This window comes from Hyla sarda, chromosome 3 (assembly GCF_029499605.1).
Source record: "Hyla sarda isolate aHylSar1 chromosome 3, aHylSar1.hap1, whole genome shotgun sequence".
In the NCBI taxonomy this organism is placed as follows: Eukaryota; Metazoa; Chordata; class Amphibia; order Anura; family Hylidae; genus Hyla; species Hyla sarda.
Genome location: NC_079191.1, coordinates 12481040 through 12505582, shown reverse-complemented (window position 1 = coordinate 12505582; position 24543 = coordinate 12481040). Strand labels below are relative to the sequence as shown.

General features: G+C 41.3%; 1 protein-coding gene across 3 annotated transcripts in view; it reads left to right on the top strand.

Annotated features, from left to right (window-relative positions):
• Positions 1-24543, top strand: part of SCARA5 (scavenger receptor class A member 5) — a 337867-nt gene that overhangs the window by 155681 nt on the left and 157643 nt on the right. For all 3 annotated transcript variants that reach the window (XM_056563754.1, XM_056563755.1, XM_056563756.1), the window contains one exon: positions 11801-12475. In XM_056563754.1, coding sequence (XP_056419729.1) covers positions 11801-12475 — 675 coding nt within the window. The remainder of the gene's footprint in view (positions 1-11800; positions 12476-24543) is intronic.

The following is a 24543-nucleotide window of genomic DNA, read 5'->3' as shown; positions in this document are numbered from 1 at the left end:
TCTCATCTCTGCTACATCTACACACACTCAGCTCTACTACATCTACACACACTCATCTCTACTACTTCTACACACACTCAGCTCTACTACATGTGCACACACTCATCTCTACTACATCTACACACACTCAGCTTTGCTACATCTACTCATTCTCATCTCTGCTACATCTACAAACACTCAGCTCTACTACATCTACACACACTCAGCTATGGTACATCTGCACACACTCATCTCTACTACATCTACACACACTTAGCTTCGATTCACCTACACACTCGGCTCTGCTACATCTACACACACTCAGCTCTGCTACATCTTCACACACTCAGCTCTACTACATCTACACACACTCGGCTCTGCTACATCTACACACACTCAGCTATGCTACATCTGCACACACTCAGCTCTACTACATCTACACACACTCAGCTTTGATTCCCCTACACACTCGGCTCTGATACATCTAGGTGCTCATCTTTTTACAATGTAGCTCAAACTCTCTACTCTCACTCACCTGTACTACATTTACACACACTCAGCTCTGCTACATCTACATGCGTAGCCTTTTCACCATGCAGATAGCTCAATCTCCCCTGCCTTCCAAATGGCATTCTATATCCAATAATGATAATAACTTTAATTCACCTAACCCAATTGTCCTAAATCCAAACACTCAGCTCTGCTACATCTACACACACTCAGCTCTGCTACATCTACAGTACACACTAAGCTCTGCTACATGTACACACTCATCTTTTTACGATGTGGCGAGCTCAATCTCTCTCCGCCTCCCGAATTGAGCTCTGCTATATCCGATAATGATCGTAACTTTTCTACACCTGACAAACTCTCTATTGATGTGACAGCCTCGGCTCTGCTACATATGTATGTCTTTAGTCCGTTCCCTCTTGACTTGCCGCAGGGGTTAAGGCAATCGTATAAATCACGTAACTCGTTGGAGCTTTATGCTGCTTTGGCGCTGCGCCCGGCTACATTAAAGATTCCTGGCTGGACGCGGCTCCGTATTTCTGCGTATGGGTTTGATAGAACCGCGCATGGGAGTCGTGTTCCTGGTGAACGGCCATTGCCAAGGGCCCCGGATTACTGGTGGGGGCCCTAGGGACGTTCCCCAAGTTACTATTGACCCCTTCTTTGCCCTAGAGCAGTGGTCTCCAAACTGTGGACCTCCACGTGTTGCAAAACTACAACACCCAGTATGCCCGGACAGCCGTTGGCTGTCCGGGCATGCTGGGAGTTGTAGTTTTGCAATAGTTTTTCTGGTTGTAGTTTTGCAACATCTGGAGAACCTTAACTGTCCGGGCATGCTGGGAGTTGTAGTTTCGCAACATCTGGAGGGCTTTGGCTGTCCGGGCATGCTGGGAGTTGTAGTTTTGCAACATCTGGAGGGCTTTAGCTGTCAGGGCATGCTGGGAGTTGTAGTATTGCAATATCTGGAGGGCCTTAACTGTCCGGGCATGCTGGGAGTTGTAGTTTTGCAACAGTTTTTCTGGTTGTAGTTTTGCAACATCTGGAGAACCTTAACTGTCCGGGCATGCTGGGAGTTGTAGTTTTGCAACATCTGGAGGGCTTTGGCTGTCAGGGCATGCTGGGAGTTGTAGTATTGCAATATCTTGAGGGCCTTAACTGTCCGGGCACGCTGGGAGTTGTAGTTTTGCAACATCTGGAGGGCCTTAACTGTCCAAGCATGCTGGGAGTTGTAGTTTTGCAACATCTGGAGGGCTTTGGCTGTCAGGGCATGCTGGGAGTTGTAGTTTTGCAACATCTGGAGGACCTTAACTGTCCGGGCATGCTGGGAGTTGTAGTTTTGCAACATCTGGAGGGCTTTGGCTGTCCGGGCATGCTGGGAGTTCTAGTATTGCAATATCTGGAGGGCCTTAACTGTCTGGGTATGCTGGGAGTTGTAGTTTTGCAACATCAGGAGGGCCAACATTTGGTGACCACTGCCCTAGACCAGTGCTCCTCAGCCTTTTGCAAAACTACAACTCCCAGCATGCCCTGACAGCTACCAGCTGGAGTTGTAGTTTAGCAACATCTGGACAGAGGGCACAGGTTGGGGAACACTGCCATAGACCATAAGGGAATGTAATATTAACCCTTTTACTGCCATGGACCATAAGGGAATGTAATATTAACCCTTTTACTGCCATAGACCATAAGGGAATGTAATATTAACCCTTTTACTGTCATAGACCATAAGGGAATGTAATATTAACTCTTTTACTGCCATAGACCATAAGGGAATGTAATATTAACCTTTTTACTGCCATAGACCATAAGGGAATGTAATATTAACCCTTTTACTGCCATAGACCACCAGGATTTATTTATTTATTTATTTATTTTGAATGATGAAATTTGAATTTATTTTTATTTATTTGTATATATTTATTTTTCTTACCTTCACCTATCGTCAATAATTGGAACCTTTTCTTCTTTTGTTACAATGTATCAGAGTGGCTGAGCGCGGTGTGTCGCCCGTGGCACTTGTGTATTGATTATCCCACAATACACTGTGTATGCGGATACACTGTAACAAATCTCCCCCCCTGCTGTGTGAACGGGCGAGGGGGGGGGGGGGCTGGGGGTCACAGGTATTTTACACTCTGGAAATAGTTAGAATTTCCATTTAGCATCTGGAAACAGTGAATTACTTTGTTACAATTATGTGAAAGTTAGAAATCAGTGGAATGTGGGGGGAGAGGGGCGGGGAGGTGGGGGATTTAAAAGGGGGGGGGGGGTGTTCTCCCTCCATGACTTTGATTTAAAATTCTTGCTGCCAGTTTTATGGGGCAGCACCTACAGTGTGACAGTGAATCCTGGCATCATGTCTACCAGATAGTATTAGTTGCAGATGCAAAACTACAACTCCCAGCATGCCCGGACATGTTGGGAGTTGTAGTTTTGCAACAGCTGAAGGCACGCTGGTTTGGAAACACTGGCATAGGGTAATTTTATTGAGTTCAACATTTAACTTCTTCCCAACATTACTACACAGCTCAAAAAAATAAAGGGAACACTGAGATAACACATCCTAGATCTGAATGAATGAACTAATCGTAGGAAATCCTTTCCTCTTTACATAGTTGAATGTGACAACAAAATCATCACAAAAATGATCAATGGAAATGAAATGTATGAACCCCTGGAGGTCTGGATATGGAGTCACACTCAAAATCACAGAGGAAAACCCCACTACAGGCTGATCCAACTTTATGTAATGTCCTTAATACAAGTCCCAATGAGGATCAGTGTGTGTGTGGCCTCCACGTGCCCGTATGACCTCCCTACAATGCCTGGGCATGATCCTGATGAGGTGGGGGATGGTCTCCTGAGGGATGTCCTCCCAGACCTGGACTAAAGCATCCGCCAACTCCTGGACAGTCTGTGGTGGATGGAGCAAGACGTCCCAGATGTGCTCAATCGGATTCAGGTCAGGGGAAAGGGCGGCCAGTCCATAGCATCAATGCCTTCCTCTTGTAGGAACTGCTGACACACTCCAGCCACATGAGGTCTAGCATTGTCTTGTATTAGAAGGAACCCAGGGCCAACCGCACCAGCATATGATCTCACAAGGGGTCTGAGGATCTCATCTCGGTACCTAAAGGCAGTAGGGCTACCTCTGGCAAGCACATGGAGGGCTGTGCAGCCCCCCCAAAGAAATGCCACCCCACACCATTACTGACCCACCGCCAAACCGGTCATGCTGGAGGATGTTGCAGGCAGCAGAACGTTCTCCACGACGTCTCCAGACTCTGTCACATCTGTCACATGTGCTCAGTGTGAACCTGCTTTCATCTGTGAAGAGCACAGGGCACCAGTGGTGAATTTGCCAATCTTGGTGTTCTCTGGCAAATGCCAAACGTCCTGCACAGTGTTCGGCAGTAAGCACAACCCCCACCTGTGGATGTCGGCCCCTCATACCACCCTCATGGAGTCTGTTTCTGACCGTTTGAGTGGACACATGCACATTTGTGGCCTGCTGGAGGTCATTTCGCAGAGCTCTGGCAGTGCTCCTCCTGCTCCTCCTTGCACAAAGGTGGAGGTAGCGGTCCTGCTGCTGGGTTGTTGCCCTCCTACGACCTCCTCCACGTCTCCTGATGTACTGGCCTGCCTCCTGGTAGCGCCTCCATGCTCTGGACACTACACTGACAGACACAGCAAACCTTCTTGCCACAGCTCGCATTGATGTGCCATCCTGGATGAGCAGCACTACCTGAGCCACTTGTGTGGGTTGTAGACACCGTCTCATGCTACCACTAGAGTGAAAGCACCGCCAGCATTCAAAAGTCACCAAACCATCAACCAGAAAGCATAGGAACTGAGAAGTGGTCTGTGGTCACCACCTGCAGAACCACTCCTTTATTGGGGGTGTCTTGCTAATTGCCTATAATTTCCACCTGTTGTCTGTTCCATGTGAAATTGATTGTCAGTCAGTGTTCTTCCTGAGTGGACAGTGGGATTTCTCAGAAGTGTCATTGATTTGGAGTTACATTGTGTTTTTTAAGGGTTTCGTTTCTTTTTTTTGAGCAGTGTATTATGTCACGGTGTTGGTAGAAGGAGTATGAAGCAGGCTCAGCAGCTGAGGCTGCTCTATATATGGACGGTACAAGAGATAACTCAGATCCCAGTTATGTATCTCAACCAGGGTTACTACCACAGTGGTTAATGGCAGCTTCAGCTTTGAGGCTGATGGGTAGCAGATGGCTGCCCCCTATGGTCGGCTAAGCTGCCCACTAGTGCCCAGTGGCTAAGATGACAACGAGGGATGGGGGAGGATGGAGGGTGATGGTTGTAGGAGGGGGTCATATGAAGGGTGTACTAATGGAATGGTCAGAAAACAAAATGCTGCAACACATTAAAGGGGTTATCCAGAAATAGAAAAACAGAGCTAATTTCCTTCAAAAACAGCTTCACGTCTGTCTCCAGGTTGGGTGTGGTTTTACAACTCTGCTCCATGCACTTTAGTGGTACTGAGCTGTAGAACCACAGCCGACCTGTAGACAGACAGGAAGCGTTTTTTTTTAAAGAAAGTAGCTCTGTTGTTCTATTCCTGGACAACCCCTTTAATACAGTAAGGCATCACGCAATCAAGTTCCCTATGGAAACTAAAATCACAAGTAAAAAAAAAAAAAAGACAAAGAATTTTTTTTTAAATAAATAAATATTAAAAACAAAATAAAATGAATAAATATACAAGAATTATATGAAAAAGATCATATGAAAATAAGGACACAAAAATTTAACATAAGTAGTTTGGCCACATTTGGAAATGTGGTACAAGTAAAAAAAAAAAAAAAAAAAAAAGGCAAAAAAAAAAAAAGAAAACAATAAAATATACACATAATTAGTGTTTTCACAATTGGAAATGTAGTTAGTACAAGCATACCAAAAAAATCTAAATTAAAAAGTATAAAAAAAGAAAAAAATATATCATTTGTGTTGCCGAATTTAAAAATGTAGTACAAGTAAAAACAAAAAAAAAAGGAATATAAAATTAACAAAAACTAAATTACAAATAAAACTTTTCCTGTATATGTATAAATAATTTAATAAATAAATAATAAATAATATTTAATAATTATTTAATATAATTAGTGTTGCTGCATTTGGAAATGTAGTTCAAGTAAAAAAAATTAATAAATAAAAGCATAAAAACTATTAGAAAAGAAAACCTTTTCCTGTCATGAATGGTCATATTAAAAAATGAGTAAAAAAATTTACATAATTAGTGTTGCTTTGAAATTGTAGTGCAAGTAAAAAAAAAAGGGCAAAGAAAAAAAAGTGAAAAAACATTAGAAAAGGATAACAAAGAAAACAATACAGAAATAAACATAACTAGTGCCGCCACATTCATAAATGTAGTAAAAGTGGTAAAACTTCTCGAAAACAATACAAATTGTTCCGACCCCAGAATAGATATCATGATAGTTTTTGAAATTCCATATAAAAACTAAATCCCCCACAAAATGAAAGAACGGTTTGTTTTTCCATTCTCTCCCCAAATTATTTAGTTGTTTTCCAATATACAATGGGTTAAAATAAACCGAGCCATTAAGAAGGGCAACTTATCCTATCAAAAAATAGTAAAACTGAAAAATAAAACAAAACTGAAAAATAAAAGGCAAATAGGAAAACGCAAAACACAGTCACCAAGAATCACCATGGCTGAAAGGCCCCCTAGTGGTGACCTCCACTTTGACTGCCCCCCATTAGTAAAGTGACTGGTGTCTTCACCCAACATCTCTGGTGCCCCCTTGAGATTTTAGGGTCTTCGGCTTAGGGTTAATGGTGTTTTTAGAGCCTGTGATGTTCCTCTTGGCGCGGTCACATGATGAGTTTGTTTCCATCTTTCCCTAATTTCCAGATCCATTTGTAGGCATTAATGGCTTTTCCTTGGCCGCGCTCGCTCCTTGACTTGTCCTCGTGTTATTGAGCTGTCGCCTCCCCTTATTTTATGGGGCCGACTGACTGTCCAAAACAAATCCCATTATCCCGACCTTGTAAGTTAATGGGTGTTAAATAAACACATTCACTTGCCATAAAAGCTGATTAAATATGTTAAGTGCAGCTGAACTGCGCACAGGATCCAGATGGGAAAGGAGCAGAGTCACTACATCTGCACCCGTTATTTCACAGAATTTAGAGAGATCTATGTACAAAAAGTGGCCCAGAGTAAATATCTCAATGCCCCCCCCCTCCTTTATTTTCTGGTTCCCAAACTACCCTTACATCTCTTCTATAGAAGACGGCTGATGGGACCTCTGGGTTGCCACGCCCCCTTCCATAGACTTACATTGAGGGGGTGGGATGTGATATCACAAGGGGGTGGGGCCTTGACATCATGATACTCCAGCCCCTGTATCGCCCGTCATCTGGCACGGAGCAAAGTTCGCTCCATGCAGCAGATGACACAGGGTGCTGCAGGAGAGATTGCGGGGGTTCCCACGATCAAACATCTTATGCCCTATCCTTTGGATAAGTGGATACGGGATAAGATGTCTAGGGGTGGAGTACCCCTTTAACCTTCTAGCCCTTCAGCACTGGGAGGATATATAAGGCCTCTTCAGGTGCTGCTCTGGGCTGTTAATTACACCTGTTACTCTGACCATGTTTGCATTATGTTCACTATGTCTGTCTGACCACATGTATCCTGAGTTTTAACCATGGGTATCTGTCCTGTCTGATATCTAGATTTAACTTTTGCTTTGTGTTGTCTAGTCCGTGTTCACACTGTGCATTTTGTCCGTCCTGTTTTGACCTTGTTTGATCCTGGATCTCCTAGGATACATTCCTGTTCTGTGTCTTGTGCTAATCCGTCTATCTAGGAGTGAATGTATCTTGTGTCTGTACCCGTGTTTGCTTGTATTTAGGATTTTGTTCCTCCTAGGCCAGTATCCTGTTCACACTGTAGAGAGTGCCTGGTGGCTAGAAGCCTATTTGGCTTTAGTATTGTTGTCCCTCCATGATTGGAGTGGGGTGTCCAGTGTGTCTCTTGTTATGAGTCCAGTGCTCTAGATTTCCTGGCCGTTTAGAGCTCTGAAATTCAGTTAACCTGTTCATCCCTTGCATCTCCTGCTTTTGTCTGCTGTATACTTATCCTCATATCTAGTCTAGTCTAATCTAGTTAATCTTGATCCTGGTTCTTAAAATGTTTGTTAGTATGCTATATCCTGCCTGGTAAATCTGTTTGTAGCTTTGTAGTATTCCAGTTTTGTTCCTTACTTGTTTCCCGACATGTACAATTTGGCTTGTTTTGTTTGACTCTTATGCCCTGCACTTTAGCACAGTATAGGGTCCGTCCTCTTGGTTGTTGATCCATCGTTTAGGGTGGATGGGCAATAGAAAGGGACAGCGGTCGTAGGGAGAGGTGGATCCCAAGCCTGTTAGCACCCATGAAGAACAGAGATGGGGTCAAACTAGCCATTTGGCCTCGTCCCTGTATGGAGTAAAGGTGTCAAGTTGTGGGCATGGGATCAGCATTCAGGGAACTCATGATGTCTGGATCTGACCTTTTTAGAGACTATTTTGAGCCACTTTAGGATTGCCAAATACATTTAATGCAACTTTAACCACCAGATTTGGATAACACCTCCTACATTACCCCTGAGGACAACTAGAACGTATAAAAGCCTATAAGAACCATATAGGATACAGGAAAACATGGAACATCCAGATCTAACACGTCACAATAAATCACAGGAACTTGGAAACATCTCAAGTACAAATTTCCCCATATTTCACAGAAGATATACATTAATGGACCCTGGAGCCCGGCCAGGCCCGCTGACATGTGACTCCTGCTTTGTGTTATGTCCAACAATGTTCCTGAGGAATTTTCGGGCCTTCCTTCGGTGTTTTTTTTTATCTCAGCTTAAATAACTAAATCCCTTTGGCTTCACAACAAAGTACAAACCGTAACCTCGGATGTTAGGACTCCATGATGCGTTATTGATCGGGGGAAATAATGAGTTCTGTACCGCGGGCCCAGTGAGAAAACATCACATGGGGGGCAAGACAACAGCCAGGAGGGGTGAACTTTGTCCTCAATGATTCTAAGATAATATTGTGACGGAAATACTGGAATAGAATAACTCAGGACTTCAACATGTTTAGGGTTCACATACTTTTCCCACATCATTGCTGTATGGAATCAGAACAGCTTTATTCCTTCTCCAAACACTAAAGCATATAGGACTATCCCAGGATGATTATATTAAGTGCGGAATCTGTGTGTGCTATATAAATTAAGGATTATGATTAGTATTATTATAATAATTATTAGTGTTGAGCGGCATAGGCCATATTCGAATTCGCGAATATTCGCGAATATATGGACGAATATTCGTCATATATTCGCGAATATTCGCATACTCGTTATATTCTCGTTTTATTTTCGCATATGCGAAAATTAGCATATGTGAAAATTAGCATATAGGAAATTCGCATACTTGAAAATTCGCATATGCGAAAATTAGCATACACTAATTTTCGCATATGCGAATTTTCGCACGCCAGTCTCACACAGTAGTATTAGAGCCTTCTTTACACCACACAAGCTGGAAGCAGAGAGGGATGATCACTGTGATGTGTACTGTGAAGAAAAAAAAGAAAAAAAAAAATGAAAATTCGTAATTACGAATATATAGCGCTATATTCGCGAAATTCGCGAATTCGCGAATATGCGATATTCGCGAATAATATTCGAATTGCGAATATTCGCGAGCAACACTAATAATTATTACTATTATTATCCTTTTATTGTTATTATTATTATTATTATCCATATTATTATTATAATTATCTATATTATTATTATTAGGGCGCACTTATCATTGTTTTTGCAAATTTTTGATTGGTTTTCCAGTTTGAAAGGGCATTAGGGTACATTGACACCACATTTTGTTTCAGTTTAACATATACCTTTTTATGGAAAAACGTATATGTTAACAGATGCTGCTGTATGCCATCCATTTTCCATTTAGTTATGTTTTCTCCCTGCACTGTGGATGTTAACTCAATATGCTCAATAAAAGACATGAACAGAACAACAATTTATTAATTTATTAAAGGCATACTACCGTGCTGACAACTTATCCCCTTTCTAAAGGATAGGGGATAAGTTGCCTGATCACGCGGGGTCCCGCCGCTGGGGACCCCCGTGATCTCGCACCAAGCACCACTCTCTAATCAGGCCCCGGAGCGAACATCGCTCCGGGTCTGATCACTGCCGATCACGGGGTCGGAGTATTGTGATGTCTGATGACGGGGCCAGTGATCGTGACATTACAGCTCCGCCCCCATGTGACGTCACGCTCCGCCCCCTCAATGTAAGTCTATGGCAGGGGGCGAGACAGCTGTCTCGCCCCTGCCATAGACTTGCATTGAGGGGGCGGAGCGTGACATCACACGGGGGCGTAGCTGTAATGTCACGATCACTGGCCCCGTCATCAGACCCGGAGCGGATGTTCGCTCCGGGGCCTGATGAGAGCGGGGTGCTGCGTGCGAGATCGCTGGGTTCCCCAGCGGCAGGACCCCGCACGATCAGGCAACTTATCCCCTATCCTTTAGATAAGGGATAAGTTGTCAGCACGGTAGTACCCCTTTAAACTGTGTGAGAGAAAAAAAATTGAGTGATTTTCCCACAGCAACCAATCACAGCTCAGCTAACAAGCTCTGGTAAAGTGAAAGCTGAGCTGTGATTGGATGCTGTAGGAAAAACCCTCTGACCCAGATTTAGCAAACAGTTTGAGAGAAATAGTGGAGTGATTTTTCCACAGCGACCAATCACAGCTCAGCTAAAGAGTTGAGGTAAAGTGAAAGCTGAGCCGTGATTGGCTGCTGTGGGAAAATCACTCCACTTTGTCTCTCACACAGTTAAATCTGGGCCATTGTGACAAATTTGATCAAAAGTGTATAATCAGGTGTATTTACTTGCCTATAGCAATCGATGGGTATCTGGTAAAACTAAGTTCTCTAAGTTTTCTTTTAGACACTTTTAATTAATTTGCCCCAATGTGTTTGTTCATATTTGTGCCTTACAGGACAATTAGACCACATTTTGTCAGTAATAAATCCTGAAATCCAGGCAATTTCAATGCTTCACTTACTCCCTGCACTGTGTATGTTTACTCAATGTGCTCAATTTTATTTACATTGGTGGAGATTTATCAAAATTGTGTAGAGAAACAGTAGCAGTTGCCCATAGCAATAATTGTTAAAAAGGCATCCGAAAAACCAAAGCTGGGTTCAATGCAAGTGCTCCCCTCCCCCCCCTAGTGTGTTGGTTTTTTAATGTGACTTAACAATAGGAATAGATGTTATTTGTAAAAAGTGTGGAAATCCAGATCAATTCAAATGATTCACTTACATTTTCTCCCTGCACTGTGGATGTATACTCAAAATGTGCTCACTAACATACTGTAACAGTACAACTGCTTCTGTGTTATGAGTTTAAAGGGGTACTCCGCCCCAAGACATCTTATTCCCTATGCATAGGATAGGGGATAAGATGTCTGATCGCGGGGTCTCGGCTGCGGCACCCCAGACATCCGGTGCATGGAGCGAACTTCGCTCCGTGCTGCATGACTGGCGATGCGGGACGGAGGCTCAAGACGTCACAGTCACGCCTCGCTCGTGACGTCACTGCCATACCTCCTCAATGCAAGTCACGCCCCCTCCCATAGACTTGCATTGAGGCAGGCGTGGCCGTGATGTCACAAGCGGGGGCACAGACTTGACATCATGAGCCTCCAGCGCTGCACCCGATGCTTTAAACGAACACTGGGTGCAGCAGGGAGATCGCGGGGGGCCCCCAGCGGCGAGACCATCGCGATCAGACGTCTTATCCCCTATCCTTTGGATAAGGGATAACATGTCTAGGGGCAGAGAACCCCATTAATTAATTTTTTATCTATAATTGTCACTTGTTTTATTGGTAATCTGAACAAAATTCCAGAGAATTCCAATGGGGTGCGTATATCTGTATGGACATAAAACTGTTGGATTTGACAGCTGTAAATGTTGGATTAGACAGATCTGCTCTTAATTTTGGTTGCCAAGTTGAAGGTAGTATGTAGCTTACTGCATTCTGTTTATTTCTGTGTTATTATTTTGTGATCAGTATGCAGTCAGCTTGTAAGCTCCATCTAGTGGTGGCTGCAGGTATCAAGAATTGATCACATAGCTCTTTATGTATACACAGTGTTCAGCGTGTTCAGCTCTTGTATGTAAGGTGTCCTTCATTGTTTTTTTATGCCTTTTTGCTTTTATTTTCTTTCAGTGTCAAGACCTCAGAGTGCCCCAGAAGATCTTAAGGTGCTAACAAGCAACGTCAACCGCCTGAATGAGAGCTACAGGGATCTTCAGTTTAAGCTCATGCAGCTCACCTTTAAAGGAGACTTTATGGTCCATATCTGGAAGCTGCAGGACCTCTTACAGAACCATACAGACTTTTTGTTTCAATTGACAGAATCCTTGCAGAAACTTGAGCAGAACCTCAATGGTGTCCAAGACATGGCCTCCAAGACTGACACAATTGCCTCAAGTCTTGGTGCCAGCCTAAACCAGGTCACTGACTCTCACAATCTAGACATCTATAGACTATCAGCCGAGGTAAACAACAGCCATTATGTATGGAACCACCATGACGCCATGCTGAAGACACTGACGACTAAAGTCGAAGGACTCAATGAGCAGATAAGTGACTTGATGGTGACCCTGAATGCCATAAATGGAACTTTTTCCTACGACATCGGAATCCATCATTCAAGGATACAAGAACTTCAGGGTCTCATAACCAATGTATCTGAAGACACCAGACAGACGAGGCTTCTTCACATGGTTATGGAGCAGCAGCTAAAACATGAGATGGCTCTGATCAACAATGTGACCGAAGATCTTCGTCTTAAAGATTGGGAACACTCAATAGCCCTAAAAAACATCACATTCGTAAGAGGTAGGTGAACGTCTTATGTCAATTACTTCAAGATGTAGATGTTGAATGCTGGGTGACAACCATGAAGGCAAGAGGACCCACCACCACCTTAAAGGTGTACTCTGCCCCTAGACATCTTATCCCCTATCCAAAGGATAGGGGAAAAGACGTCTGATTACTGGAGTCCCACCTCTGGGGATCCCCACGATCTTCCTGCTGCACTCGACCTTCGTTTAGAGTGTCGGGTGCTGCCCTGGAGGCTTGTGACCTCACGGCCGCGCCCCTCTGGTGACGTCACGCCCCCCCCCATTCAATGCAAGTCTATGGGAGGGGGCGTGATGGCCGTCATGCCCCCTCCCATAGAATTACATTGAGGGGGCATGGCCGTGGCGTCACGAGTGGAGTGTGACCCTGACGTCACAAGCCACCACCCTGCATCACCAGTCATCCAGCATGGAGCGAAGTTCGCTCCGTGCACCAGATGCCTGGGGTGCCGCAGCCAAGATTGCGGGGGTCCCTATCGTTGGGAAACCCGCAATCAGACATCTTATCTCCTATCCTTTGGATAGGGGATAAGATGTCCAGGGGCAGAGTACCCAGACAGAGAATGGACATGTGACTATGTGGTAGCCATGTGGCCACCTCTCTCTACCACCATTGTGTTGGTTATGGGAGTTACCATCATGGCCACCTCTCCATTCTTTCTCCTAGTGAATGATAGGTCTTCTTTCCCCTTCTCCTTTCTGTGTTCCTCTTAGATCAGATATTGGTGTATTCCGTATATATATCCGCCAAACCTTGTTTGTAATCGTAGTCATGTTGTAAAGTAAGAACACAGGGCTCTAAAGATCACTTCTGTTTTGACCACGGTTTTAGGTCCGGTTGTAAAAGCGCATACGGCGCAAAAATGAGCCGACCGGACCGAACGTTTCACTCCGGTCGGCTCATTGAAATGAATGACATACGGGAGCGCATACGGTGACATACGGGAGCGCGAGCTTTTAGCTCCCCCCTGCCGTATGCGCTCCCGTATGGGACAAAACGTAGTGTGAACCCAGACAACAAGCTGTAAATTCTGCCAGAAACAAACAAAAAATAAATAAATAAATAAAAGAGAAAGAAAAGAAAACAAAAAGAAATATCTACATGGGAGGTGGAGAGGAATTGGCCTTAGCCAGACAAAAATAGGCAGTGATATTTTTTATTTAATATTAAAGGGGTACTCCGGTGGAAAACTTTTTATTTATTTAATCAATTGGTGCCAGAAAGTTAAACAGATTTGTAAATAACTTATATTAAAAAATCTTAATCCTTCCAGTACTTTTTAGCTGCTGACTATTTAATGAGGCGCTTCTCCTTCTCCCCTCCCGCATCAAGAAATCCAAGCAATCTTAAACACTGAAAAACATCAATATGTATAAAAGTAAGAGATTGTTTGCAGGTATATGGACCCTTACTGGACCCCATATACGTCTGATTTTATATAATGTAGGGATTTAACTCTGGGGTTTGCTCTGGGATCGTCCTTGACGCAGTCACAGGACACGTTTCTACTTCATTCAGCAGCAAACAATTCTTTATACAGGTCCGGCCGCTCGCCAGCTTTAATAGATAGGTTGCCGGATAAACAAAAACATAACACAGGAACAAACAAAATCCTAGGCCGTCTAGCCACTGACTACACAAAACAGCCTGCCCTGACTATCAGCTCTAGGGCTTTTCCCTGCCAATTAAAACATGTGTCCTGTAACCTTTTACTCACCGTTCACACACAGCATTTGTGGCCTCATGTTCTCAGACTCTTGTCTGTCTCATATTGGAGAACGAACACTTTACCTGTGTTACCACAAGTTGTCATAGTCCACTTCCCTGGTGTGGGTCACTCACAGCGCCGGGCTGTGTTCTCCTTGCAAGGACCCCTGCCTCTCCCACACAGCCACCTTGCTGTCTTTTGGGGAGATTGACCAGTCTACACTTAAATATCGGCCTCCCTGCTGTTCTGTGATGATCAGGCCCTGATGAGAGTCTCTGCTAGTTCACCTAGGATGAAGGACTGGGAAAAACACCCTTTCATTGCCTTCAATCCTGCCTCAATGCCACAATAGTATGCTGTGTGGACAGAGATACAATTGTTAAAGTGTACCTGTCATTAACAAAAATCTTTAATATAATGTAGAAAATAACAATAGCTGCAGGGACAGCATTTTCCCACAGAATATATATATAACATTTTTAACCAATGTATATGACAAATATACATATTGTGGTATGACAATGACAGATACACTTTAAAGAAGGATTTTTTGGGGCACAGCCTTAGGGGAGGGGAATAACTACTATGCATCTAGCAGCAGCAGTATACAGATAGAGCTGGAGGGGGAGGTATATAACTACTATATATCCTGATCCCATAGAGATAGTGGCAGTATACAGATAGAGCTGGAGAAGAGGTGTATTACTACTATATATCCTGATCCCATAGAGATAGCAGCAGAATACAGATAGAGCTGGAGGGGTATAACTACAATATATCCTGATCACATAGAGAAAGCAGCAGTATACAGATAGGGCTGGAGGAGATGTCTATAACTACTATATATCCTGATACCATAGAGATAGCAGCAGCAGTATACAGATAGAGCTGTGAGGGGAGGTGTATAACTACTATATATCCTGATACATTGAGATAGCAGCAGCAGTATACAGATAGAGCTGGAGGGGAGGTGTATAACTACTATATATCCTGATCCCATAGAGATAGCAGCAGCAGTATACAGATAGAACTGGAGGGGAGGTGTATAACTAATATATATCCTGATCCCATAGAAATAGCAGCAGTATACAGATAGAGCTCGGTGGGAGGTTTATAACTACTATATATTCCGATCCCATAGAGATAGAAGCAGTATACAGATAGAGCTCAGAGTGGAGGGGTCACATTTAACACTGTGATTTTCTGAGGGTGTGCATGAGATGGAATGCTTCTTTAGGAATCCATATAAAATACAATTGGTATTCATCTGCCCTGGGATATATATATACTGTATATATCTGTTCTGTAGTGTTATTACTATTGTGTTATAGAACGACCCCCAGGGATCGGGATAAATACACCCACCCTCAGCCATTTGCCAACATTTGGGAACATTGGAGAACACTGTGAGACTAAGATGTCAGATTGAATAATAAACTGCTCTCCACCATCTTAACCACTTGAGATATGATCTGTCGGACTTTATTGGCCAAACACAAGACATGAAATGGCGTCTTAAGACTAGATTGTGTTTGTACTGATGGTATCTAAGTCATTAGATATGTCCTGTCCTATCGGGGCTGCTTTCATGTCCTCTGGTGTTGTGTCAGATCCAATGAAACATGTCCAGCATTCGCAGCCTTGGGCCGTCAGGGATTTACGCCATGGTGTTCTTAGATCTTATCGGGGCTGTGTCCGACTTCCAGATGTGGATGTTCTGCTGTAATTGTCCTCTGGTTCCACTTTAGGATGGGGATAGTGGACAACGTGCGGGGATTCCTTGTGTATAAGCTCCATTATCTTGTCTACCTGTTATATAGGGTACGCGGGTCATTTATACACTGGTTCCCCAACTTGTAGCTTTTTCTTATGTAGCTTTCATACTTGTCATATTTTAAATTGGCTTCAAACCTGTGAATGTCGGAGAACCTCCTCTATACCTAGTAATCGGTCAACAGGGCCTGGAGTCTAAATGTAGCCACCATAGAAGAAATATGGTCTTTGACACGAGCTGTCCTTCAGGTCACGGCCCTTAGAGGATACAGAAAGCAGATCTATGTGTGGTACCATGGGGTGTTAGGAGAAATACCTTATCACTTCGTGACGCCAGGGCACCGTTATCCTATACACAGTCTGAGGTTGGAGACAGCTTCTCCTGGGCCAGACACGGGGAGTAAATGAACGCACCGACGTCAGGTTACAGAAAACTGTCTTTACTGAGCTGGTACAGATGGTAATACCCAGACAGTTTGGGGTTGGGTGAGAGGATGCAGGGTAACCCCTTGGGAGCCCTGTTGTCTTGTTGGGATTTGTGGTGCTTTGCGTAATTTATTAATTTATTTATTTTTGTGTTGCAGATCACAGAGTAAACCAATTTTTGTGATTGTTTTTTTTTATTCTAGTATGTGTAGGGGTTTTATTTTTTTATTTATTTTTGTTTTAAATATAAGAAAATAAAATTATTTCCTCACTATTTTTTCATTACAATTTTTATTTGCATTTTATTATATAATTTTTTTATGGGATTACAGTTTTATAAGGGAATCTAGATATAGATGTTTAATGTACACCATCAAATAAGAATCTATTAATTATTATCTCTCTTAATAAAGGATCTTTGTTTTGGTAGGATTTTTCCTGTTGTAGTAAACGTCTATGGTCGTCCTGTAGGGGTGGAGGAGAATATATAGGAGGGGAGGTATACGGGAGATGTTACACTGGGTCACTTGAGGTGAATCCTGAAGGAACAAGTTGTTTGAAATAAGGAGATCATGAGGCGCAGATCTGGGCGGCTGATAGCACAAAACACATATAAAGACCATTATTACAAGCTGGAGGACAGATGCTGCATGTGGCGTTACAATGTGTCAGTGCACTCGGTGTCACCTCTATAATCCACAGGGGAATGACAGTGCCAAGAGAAATATCCACCAGATATCTGCCAGATATCTGCTCTACTGTGTACTGAGAGAGGTCATCAACGGCCAATAACCTATCTATCTCATATCCATCTATCTCATATCTATCTCATATCTATCTATCTCATATCTACCTATCTATCTCATATCTATCTATCTATCTCATATCTATCTATCTATCTATCTCATATCTATCTCATATCCATCTATCTCATATCTATCTCATATCTATCTATCTCATATCTACCTATCTATCTCATATCTATCTATCTCATATCTATCTATCTCATATCTATCTATCTCATATCTATCTATCCATCTATCTCATATCTATCTCATATCTATCCATCTATCTCATATCTATCTATCTATCCATCTATCTCATATCTATCTATCTATCTCATATCTACCTATCTATCTCATATCTAGCTATCTCATATCTATCTATCTCATATCTATCTATCTCATATCTATCTATCTATCCATCTCATATCTATCTATCTATCTCATATCTATCTATCTATCTATCTATCTCATATCTATCTTTCTATCTATCTATCTATCTCATATCTATCTATCTCATATCTATCTATCTCATATCTATCTATCTATCTAACTCGTATCTATCTATCTCATATCTATCTATCTATCTATCTCATATCTATCTATCTCATATCTATCTCATATCTATCTATATCTATCTATCTCATATCTATCTATCTATCTATCTCATATCTATCTATCTCATATCTATCTATCTCATATCTATCTATCTATCTATCTCATATCTATCTATCTATCTATCTATCTATCTCATATCTATCTATCTCATATCTATCTATCTATCTCATATCTATCTATCTATCTCATATCTATCTATCTATCTATCTCATATCTATCTATCTATCTCATATCCATCTATCTCATATCTATCTCATATCTATCTATCTATCTCATATCTATCTATCTATCTCATATCTATCTCATATCCATCTATCTCATATCTATCTCATATCTATCTATCTCATATCTACCTATCTATCTCATATCTATCTATCTCATATCTATCTATCTCATATCTATCTATCTCATATCTATCTATCCATCTATCTCATATCTATCTCATATCTATCCATCTATCTCATATCTATCTATCTATCCATCTATCTCATATCTATCTATCTATCTCATATCTACCTATCTATCTCATATCTAGCTATCTCATATCTATCTATCTCATATCTATCTATCTCATATCTATCTATCTATCCATCTCATATCTATCTATCTATCTCATATCTATCTATCTATCTATCTATCTCATATCTATCTTTCTATCTATCTATCTATCTCATATCTATCTATCTCATATCTATCTATCTCATATCTATCTATCTATCTAACTCGTATCTATCTATCTCATATCTATCTATCTATCTATCTCATATCTATCTATCTCATATCTATCTCATATCTATCTATATCTATCTATCTCATATCTATCTATCTATCTATCTATCTCATATCTATCTATCTCATATCTATCTATCTCATATCTATCTATCTATCTATCTCATATCTATCTATCTATCTATCTATCTATCTATCTCATATCTATCTATCTCATATCTATCTATCTATCTCATATCTATCTATCTATCTCATATCTATCTATCTATCTATCTCATATCTATCTATCTATCTCATATCTATCTATCTATCTATCTATCTATCTATCTATCTCATATCTATCTATCTCATATCTATCTATCTCATATCTATCTATCTATCTATCTCATATCTATCTATCTATCTCATATCTATCTATCTATCTATCTCATATCTATCTATCTATCTCATATCTATCTATCTATCTATCTATCCCATATCTATCTATCCCATATCTATCTATCTATCTATCTATCTATCTATCTATCTATCTATCTCATATCTATCTAATATCCAGAGTAGGTATAAGGCAGCACACCAAATAGTGTTCAAATCAAAGTGCGATTTAATATCCCATATCGAGATACAACGTTTCGGCAGTATCACCCTGCCTTTCTCAAGCATCAGGGTGATACTGCCGAAACATTGTATCTTGATATGGGATATTAAATCGCACTTTGATTTGAACACTATTTGGTGTGCTGCCTTATACCTACTCTGGATATTAGATAGATAGATATGAGATAGATAGATAGATAGATATGGGATAGATAGATATGGGATAGATAGATAGATATGGGATAGATAGATAGATATGGGATAGATAGATAGATATGGGATAGATAGATAGATAGATAGATAGATAGATATGAAGATATACTTTGATTTGAACACTATTTGGTGTGCTGCCTTATACCTACTCTGGATATTAGATAGATAGATATGAGATAGATAGATAGATAGATAGATATGGGATAGATAGATAGATATGAGATAGATAGATAGATATGAGATAGATAGATATGAGATAGATAGATAGATATGGGATAGATAGATAGATATGGGATAGATAGATAGATAGATAGATAGATAGATATGAAGATATACTTTGATTTGAACACTATTTGGTGTGCTGCCTTATACCTACTCTGGATATTGGCTATACAGTCTGCGACTGTTGATTTTGGCCTGCACCCACCTGCTGTGGAATTACTTTGGTGTGCTATCCTCGCATCTCTCTATCTATCTATCTATCTATCTATCAAGCATTATAATGATGATGTGAGACCATGGAAACGTCGCTTTTTTGCACATTTTGGATGAATAAATAACTTCATTTTTTCACTATTTGAGTGCCACTGCATCTTCCTTGGAGTACGTATGAAGGATCCTGGACTGGGACCCAAGCTGGAGGCACCTACCCACACTATTTGGAGTGCTGCTTTCGTCTTTGACATATCTATCTATCTATCTCATATCTATCTCCAAAGTCCTTGAGAGGTTAAAGGGGTACTCCGATGGAAAACTTTTTTTTTTCCTTAAATGAACTGGTGCCAGAAAGTTAGACAGATTTGTAAATGACTTCTATTAAAAAATCTTTACCCTTCCTGTACTTTTTAGCAGCTTTATACTACAGAGGAAATTCTGTTCTTTTTTTTTTTCTTTTTTTTTCAAACTGTTTATTTATAAACTTTTTCAAATTTTTTCCATACAAAGTGAAAAGCAAGAGATATTCAAGTATAAAATACAGGGGTAAAATTAAAACAACAAAAACAAAAGGGATATGACATACATAACAATGTTGCATCACTGTCGATTAAATTCAAAGACATGAAGATGCATAAATCAGTAGTAGGCACTTGCAGAATCGGTACTTGTATAACATTGGTCTACTGTGTGGTGAAAAAAATATGGGGAAAATCTAAGCCAAATAATAAGAACAAAAACAAGAAAGAGACAAAAGAAAAAGAATAAGGAGTAAGAGCAGTAAAGATATTAGAAGCTCGCTGTCTTGTCCACAGTGCTCTCTGCTGACACCTGATGCCCGTATCATGAACTGTCCAGAGCAGGAGAAAATCCCCATAGCAAACCTATGCTGCTCTGGACAGTTCCTGATACGGACAGAGGTGTCAGCAGAGAGCACTGTGGACAAGACAAAAAAGAAATTAAAAAAGAACTTAACTTCCTCGGTAGCATACAGCTGCTAATAAGTACAGGAAGGGTAAATATTTTTAATAGAAGTAATTTACAAATCTATTTAATTTTCTGGCACCAGTTGACTTATAAAGACCTAAAAAAATGTTTTCCACCCGAGTACCCCTTTAAAGGAAAAAAAATAACTTATCTCCTATCCGCTTATCTCATGGTTAGGGGATGAGTAAATTTTTCCTGGAGATCTCCTTTAAGGCAAATACATATTTTCCTGCTGAGTCCTGTTATCAAAATACAACTAGGTCACCAAGTATGCCCTTGCAGTTTTAGGAATAACCAGTTCTCTAACATACTTCTCAGTTTGACCATAATGATGAGTGCAGGGAGGGGATAGAGAGGACTGTGCAGCTGTAACTGTATGACCACACAGTTCTCTCAATGATCATATGGATGAGTGCAGGGAGGGGACAGAGAGGACTGTGCAGCTGTAACTGTATGACCACACTGTTCTCTCTATGATCATATGGATGAGTGCAGGGAGGGGATAGAGAGGATTGTGCAGCTGTATCTGTATGACCATACAGTTCTCTCAATGATCATATGGATGAGTACAGGGAGGGGACAGAGAGGACTGTGCAGCTGTAACTGTATGACCACACTGTTCTCTCTATGATCATAAGGATGAGTGCAGGGAGGGGATAGAGAGGACTGTGCAGCTGTATCTTTATGACCATACAGTTCTCTCAATGATCATAAGGATGAGTGCAGGGAGGGGACAGAGAGGACTGTGCAACTGTAACTGTAAGTCCACACAGTTCTCTCTATGATCATATGGATGAGTGCAGGGAGGGGATAGAGAGGACTGTGCAGCTGTATCTGTATGACCACACAGTTCTCTCTATGATCATATGGATGAGTGCAGGGAGGGGATAGAGAGGACTGTGCAGCTGTATCTGTATGACCATACAGTTCTCTCAATGATCATATGGATGAGTGCAGGGAGGGGACAGAGAGGACTGTGCAGCTGTAACTGTATGACCACACTGTTCTCTCAATGATCATAAGGATGAGTGCAGGGAGGGGACAGAGAGGACTGTGCAGCTGTAACTGTATGACCACACAGTTCTCTCTATGATCATATGGATTAGTGCAGGGAGGGGACAGAGAGGATTGTGCAGCTGTAACTGTATGACCACACAGTTCTCTCTATGATCATATGGATTAGTGCAGGGAGGGGACAGAGAGGACTGTGCAGCTGTAACTGTATGACCACACAGTTCTCTCTATGATCATAGAGATGAGTGCAGAGAAGATATGGAGAGGACTGTGCAGCTCTATCCATCTGTCTATGGCCCCATTATGTGTTTCACCTGTTGACCCCTCTTGCAGGCAATCTTTATGTAATAGTCACTTGTATAGGAGAGCGCAGCCTGTGGTCATCAGCAGTACTCCTCCTGCCTGTTTACTGTTTCTGTAGTCCTACAGACCTCACCATAAAGCCTCATCTCCTGAAGACTTATGAGAACCCAGGGAAGGAGACACCATCAGTTCTTGGCTCCTTGAGGCTTCTCATTGGGTGGAGAACTCCATTATTTCCACCACCATAAACTGGAGAAGTTCTCCCACCGAGTGTAAAGCCTGTGAAGCCTCCGTGTGTTTTCCTTCAGGAGGAGATTTTTTCCATGGTCGACTGTTCTCACTTTTATGTTGAATATTCATAACATTGAGACGAGCGCCAGAAAAATAAAAACCAAAAACTTGGCAGCACGCGGTCATCCAGCGCCGGCCTGTAATGAGGCAGCAGATATTTTGTGTGGGATCTGCCTGGGGCCCCCAAAAATAACAACATGTAATATAGGAGGGCCCCCCAAAATATAGTGAGGCCCTCCAATCCGACATTTAATAATCCCATAAATATATCATATTTTCATTTCTGCTCTTATCCCTGAAATGTCTTCAACCAGAGAAGAAAACATAATGGACTTATATATTCCTGTATAATAATCTAGACTATGTGAGAATCTGACAGATAATAGGAGAAATATACAAGATCCATAAAGGGTTCAGATAACAGAACCATACAGGATACAGATAACAGAACCATACAGGATACAGATAACAGAACCATACAGGATACTGATAATAGAACCATACAGGATACAGATAACAGAACCGTACAGGATACAGATAACAGATCCATACAGGATACAGATAACAGATCCATACAGGATACAGATAACAGAACCATACAGGATACAGATAACAGAACCATACAGGATACAGATAACAGAACCATACAGGATACACATAACAGAACCATACAGGATACACATAACAGAACCATACAGGATACAGATAACAGAACCATACAGGATACAGATAACAGAACCGTACAGGATACAGATAACAGAACCATACAGGATACAGATAACAGAACCATACAGGATACAGATAACAGATCCATACAGGATACAGATAACAGATCCATACAGGATACAGATAACAGATCCATACAGGATACAGATAACAGATCCATAAAGGATACAGATAACAGAACCGTACAGGATACAGATAACAGAACCATACAGGATACAGATAACAGAACCATACAGGATACAGATAACAGAACCATACAGGATACAGATAACAGAACCATACAGGATACAGATAACAGAACCATACAGGATACAGATAACAGAACCATACAGGATACACATAACAGAACCATACAGGATACAGATAACAGAACCGTACAGGATACAGATAACAGAACCGTACAGGATACAGATAACAGAACCATACAGGATACAGATAACAGATCCATACAGGATACAGATAACAGAACCGTACAGGATACAGATAACAGAACCATACAGGATACAGATAACAGAACCATACAGGATACAGATAACAGAACCATACAGGATACAGATAACAGAACCATACAGGATACAGATAACAGAACCGTACAGGATACATATAACAGAACCGTACAGGATACAGATAACAGAACCGTACAGGATACAGATAACAGATCCATAAAGGATACAGATAACAGAACCATACAGGATACAGATAACAGATCCATACAGGATACAGATAACAGAACCATACAGGATACAAATAACAGATCCATACAGGATACAGATAACAGAACCATACAGGATACAGATAACAGAACCATACAGGATACAGATAACAGATCCATACAGGATACAGATAACAGAACCATACAGGATACAGATAACAGAACCATACAGGATACAGATAACAGAACCATACAGGATACAGATAACAGAACCGTACAGGATACAGATAACAGAACCATACAGGATACAGATAACAGAACCATACAGGGTACAGATAACAGAACCATACAGGATACAGATAACAGATCCATACAGGATACAGATAACAGATCCATACAGGATACAGGTAACAGAACCATACAGGATACAGATAACAGAACCGTACAGGATACAGATAACAGAACCATACAGGATACAGATAACGGATCCATACAGGATACAGATAACAGAACCGTACAGGATACAGGTAACAGAACCGTACAGGATACAGATAACAGAACCGTACAGGATACAGATAACAGAACCGTACAGGATACAGATAACAGAACCATACAGGATACAGGTAACAGAACCATACAGGATACAGATAACAGAACCATACAGGATACAGATAACAGATCCATACAGGATACAGATAACAGAACCGTACAGGATACAGATAACAGAACCGTACAGGATACAGATAACAGAACCGTACAGGATACAGATAACAGAACCATACAGGATACA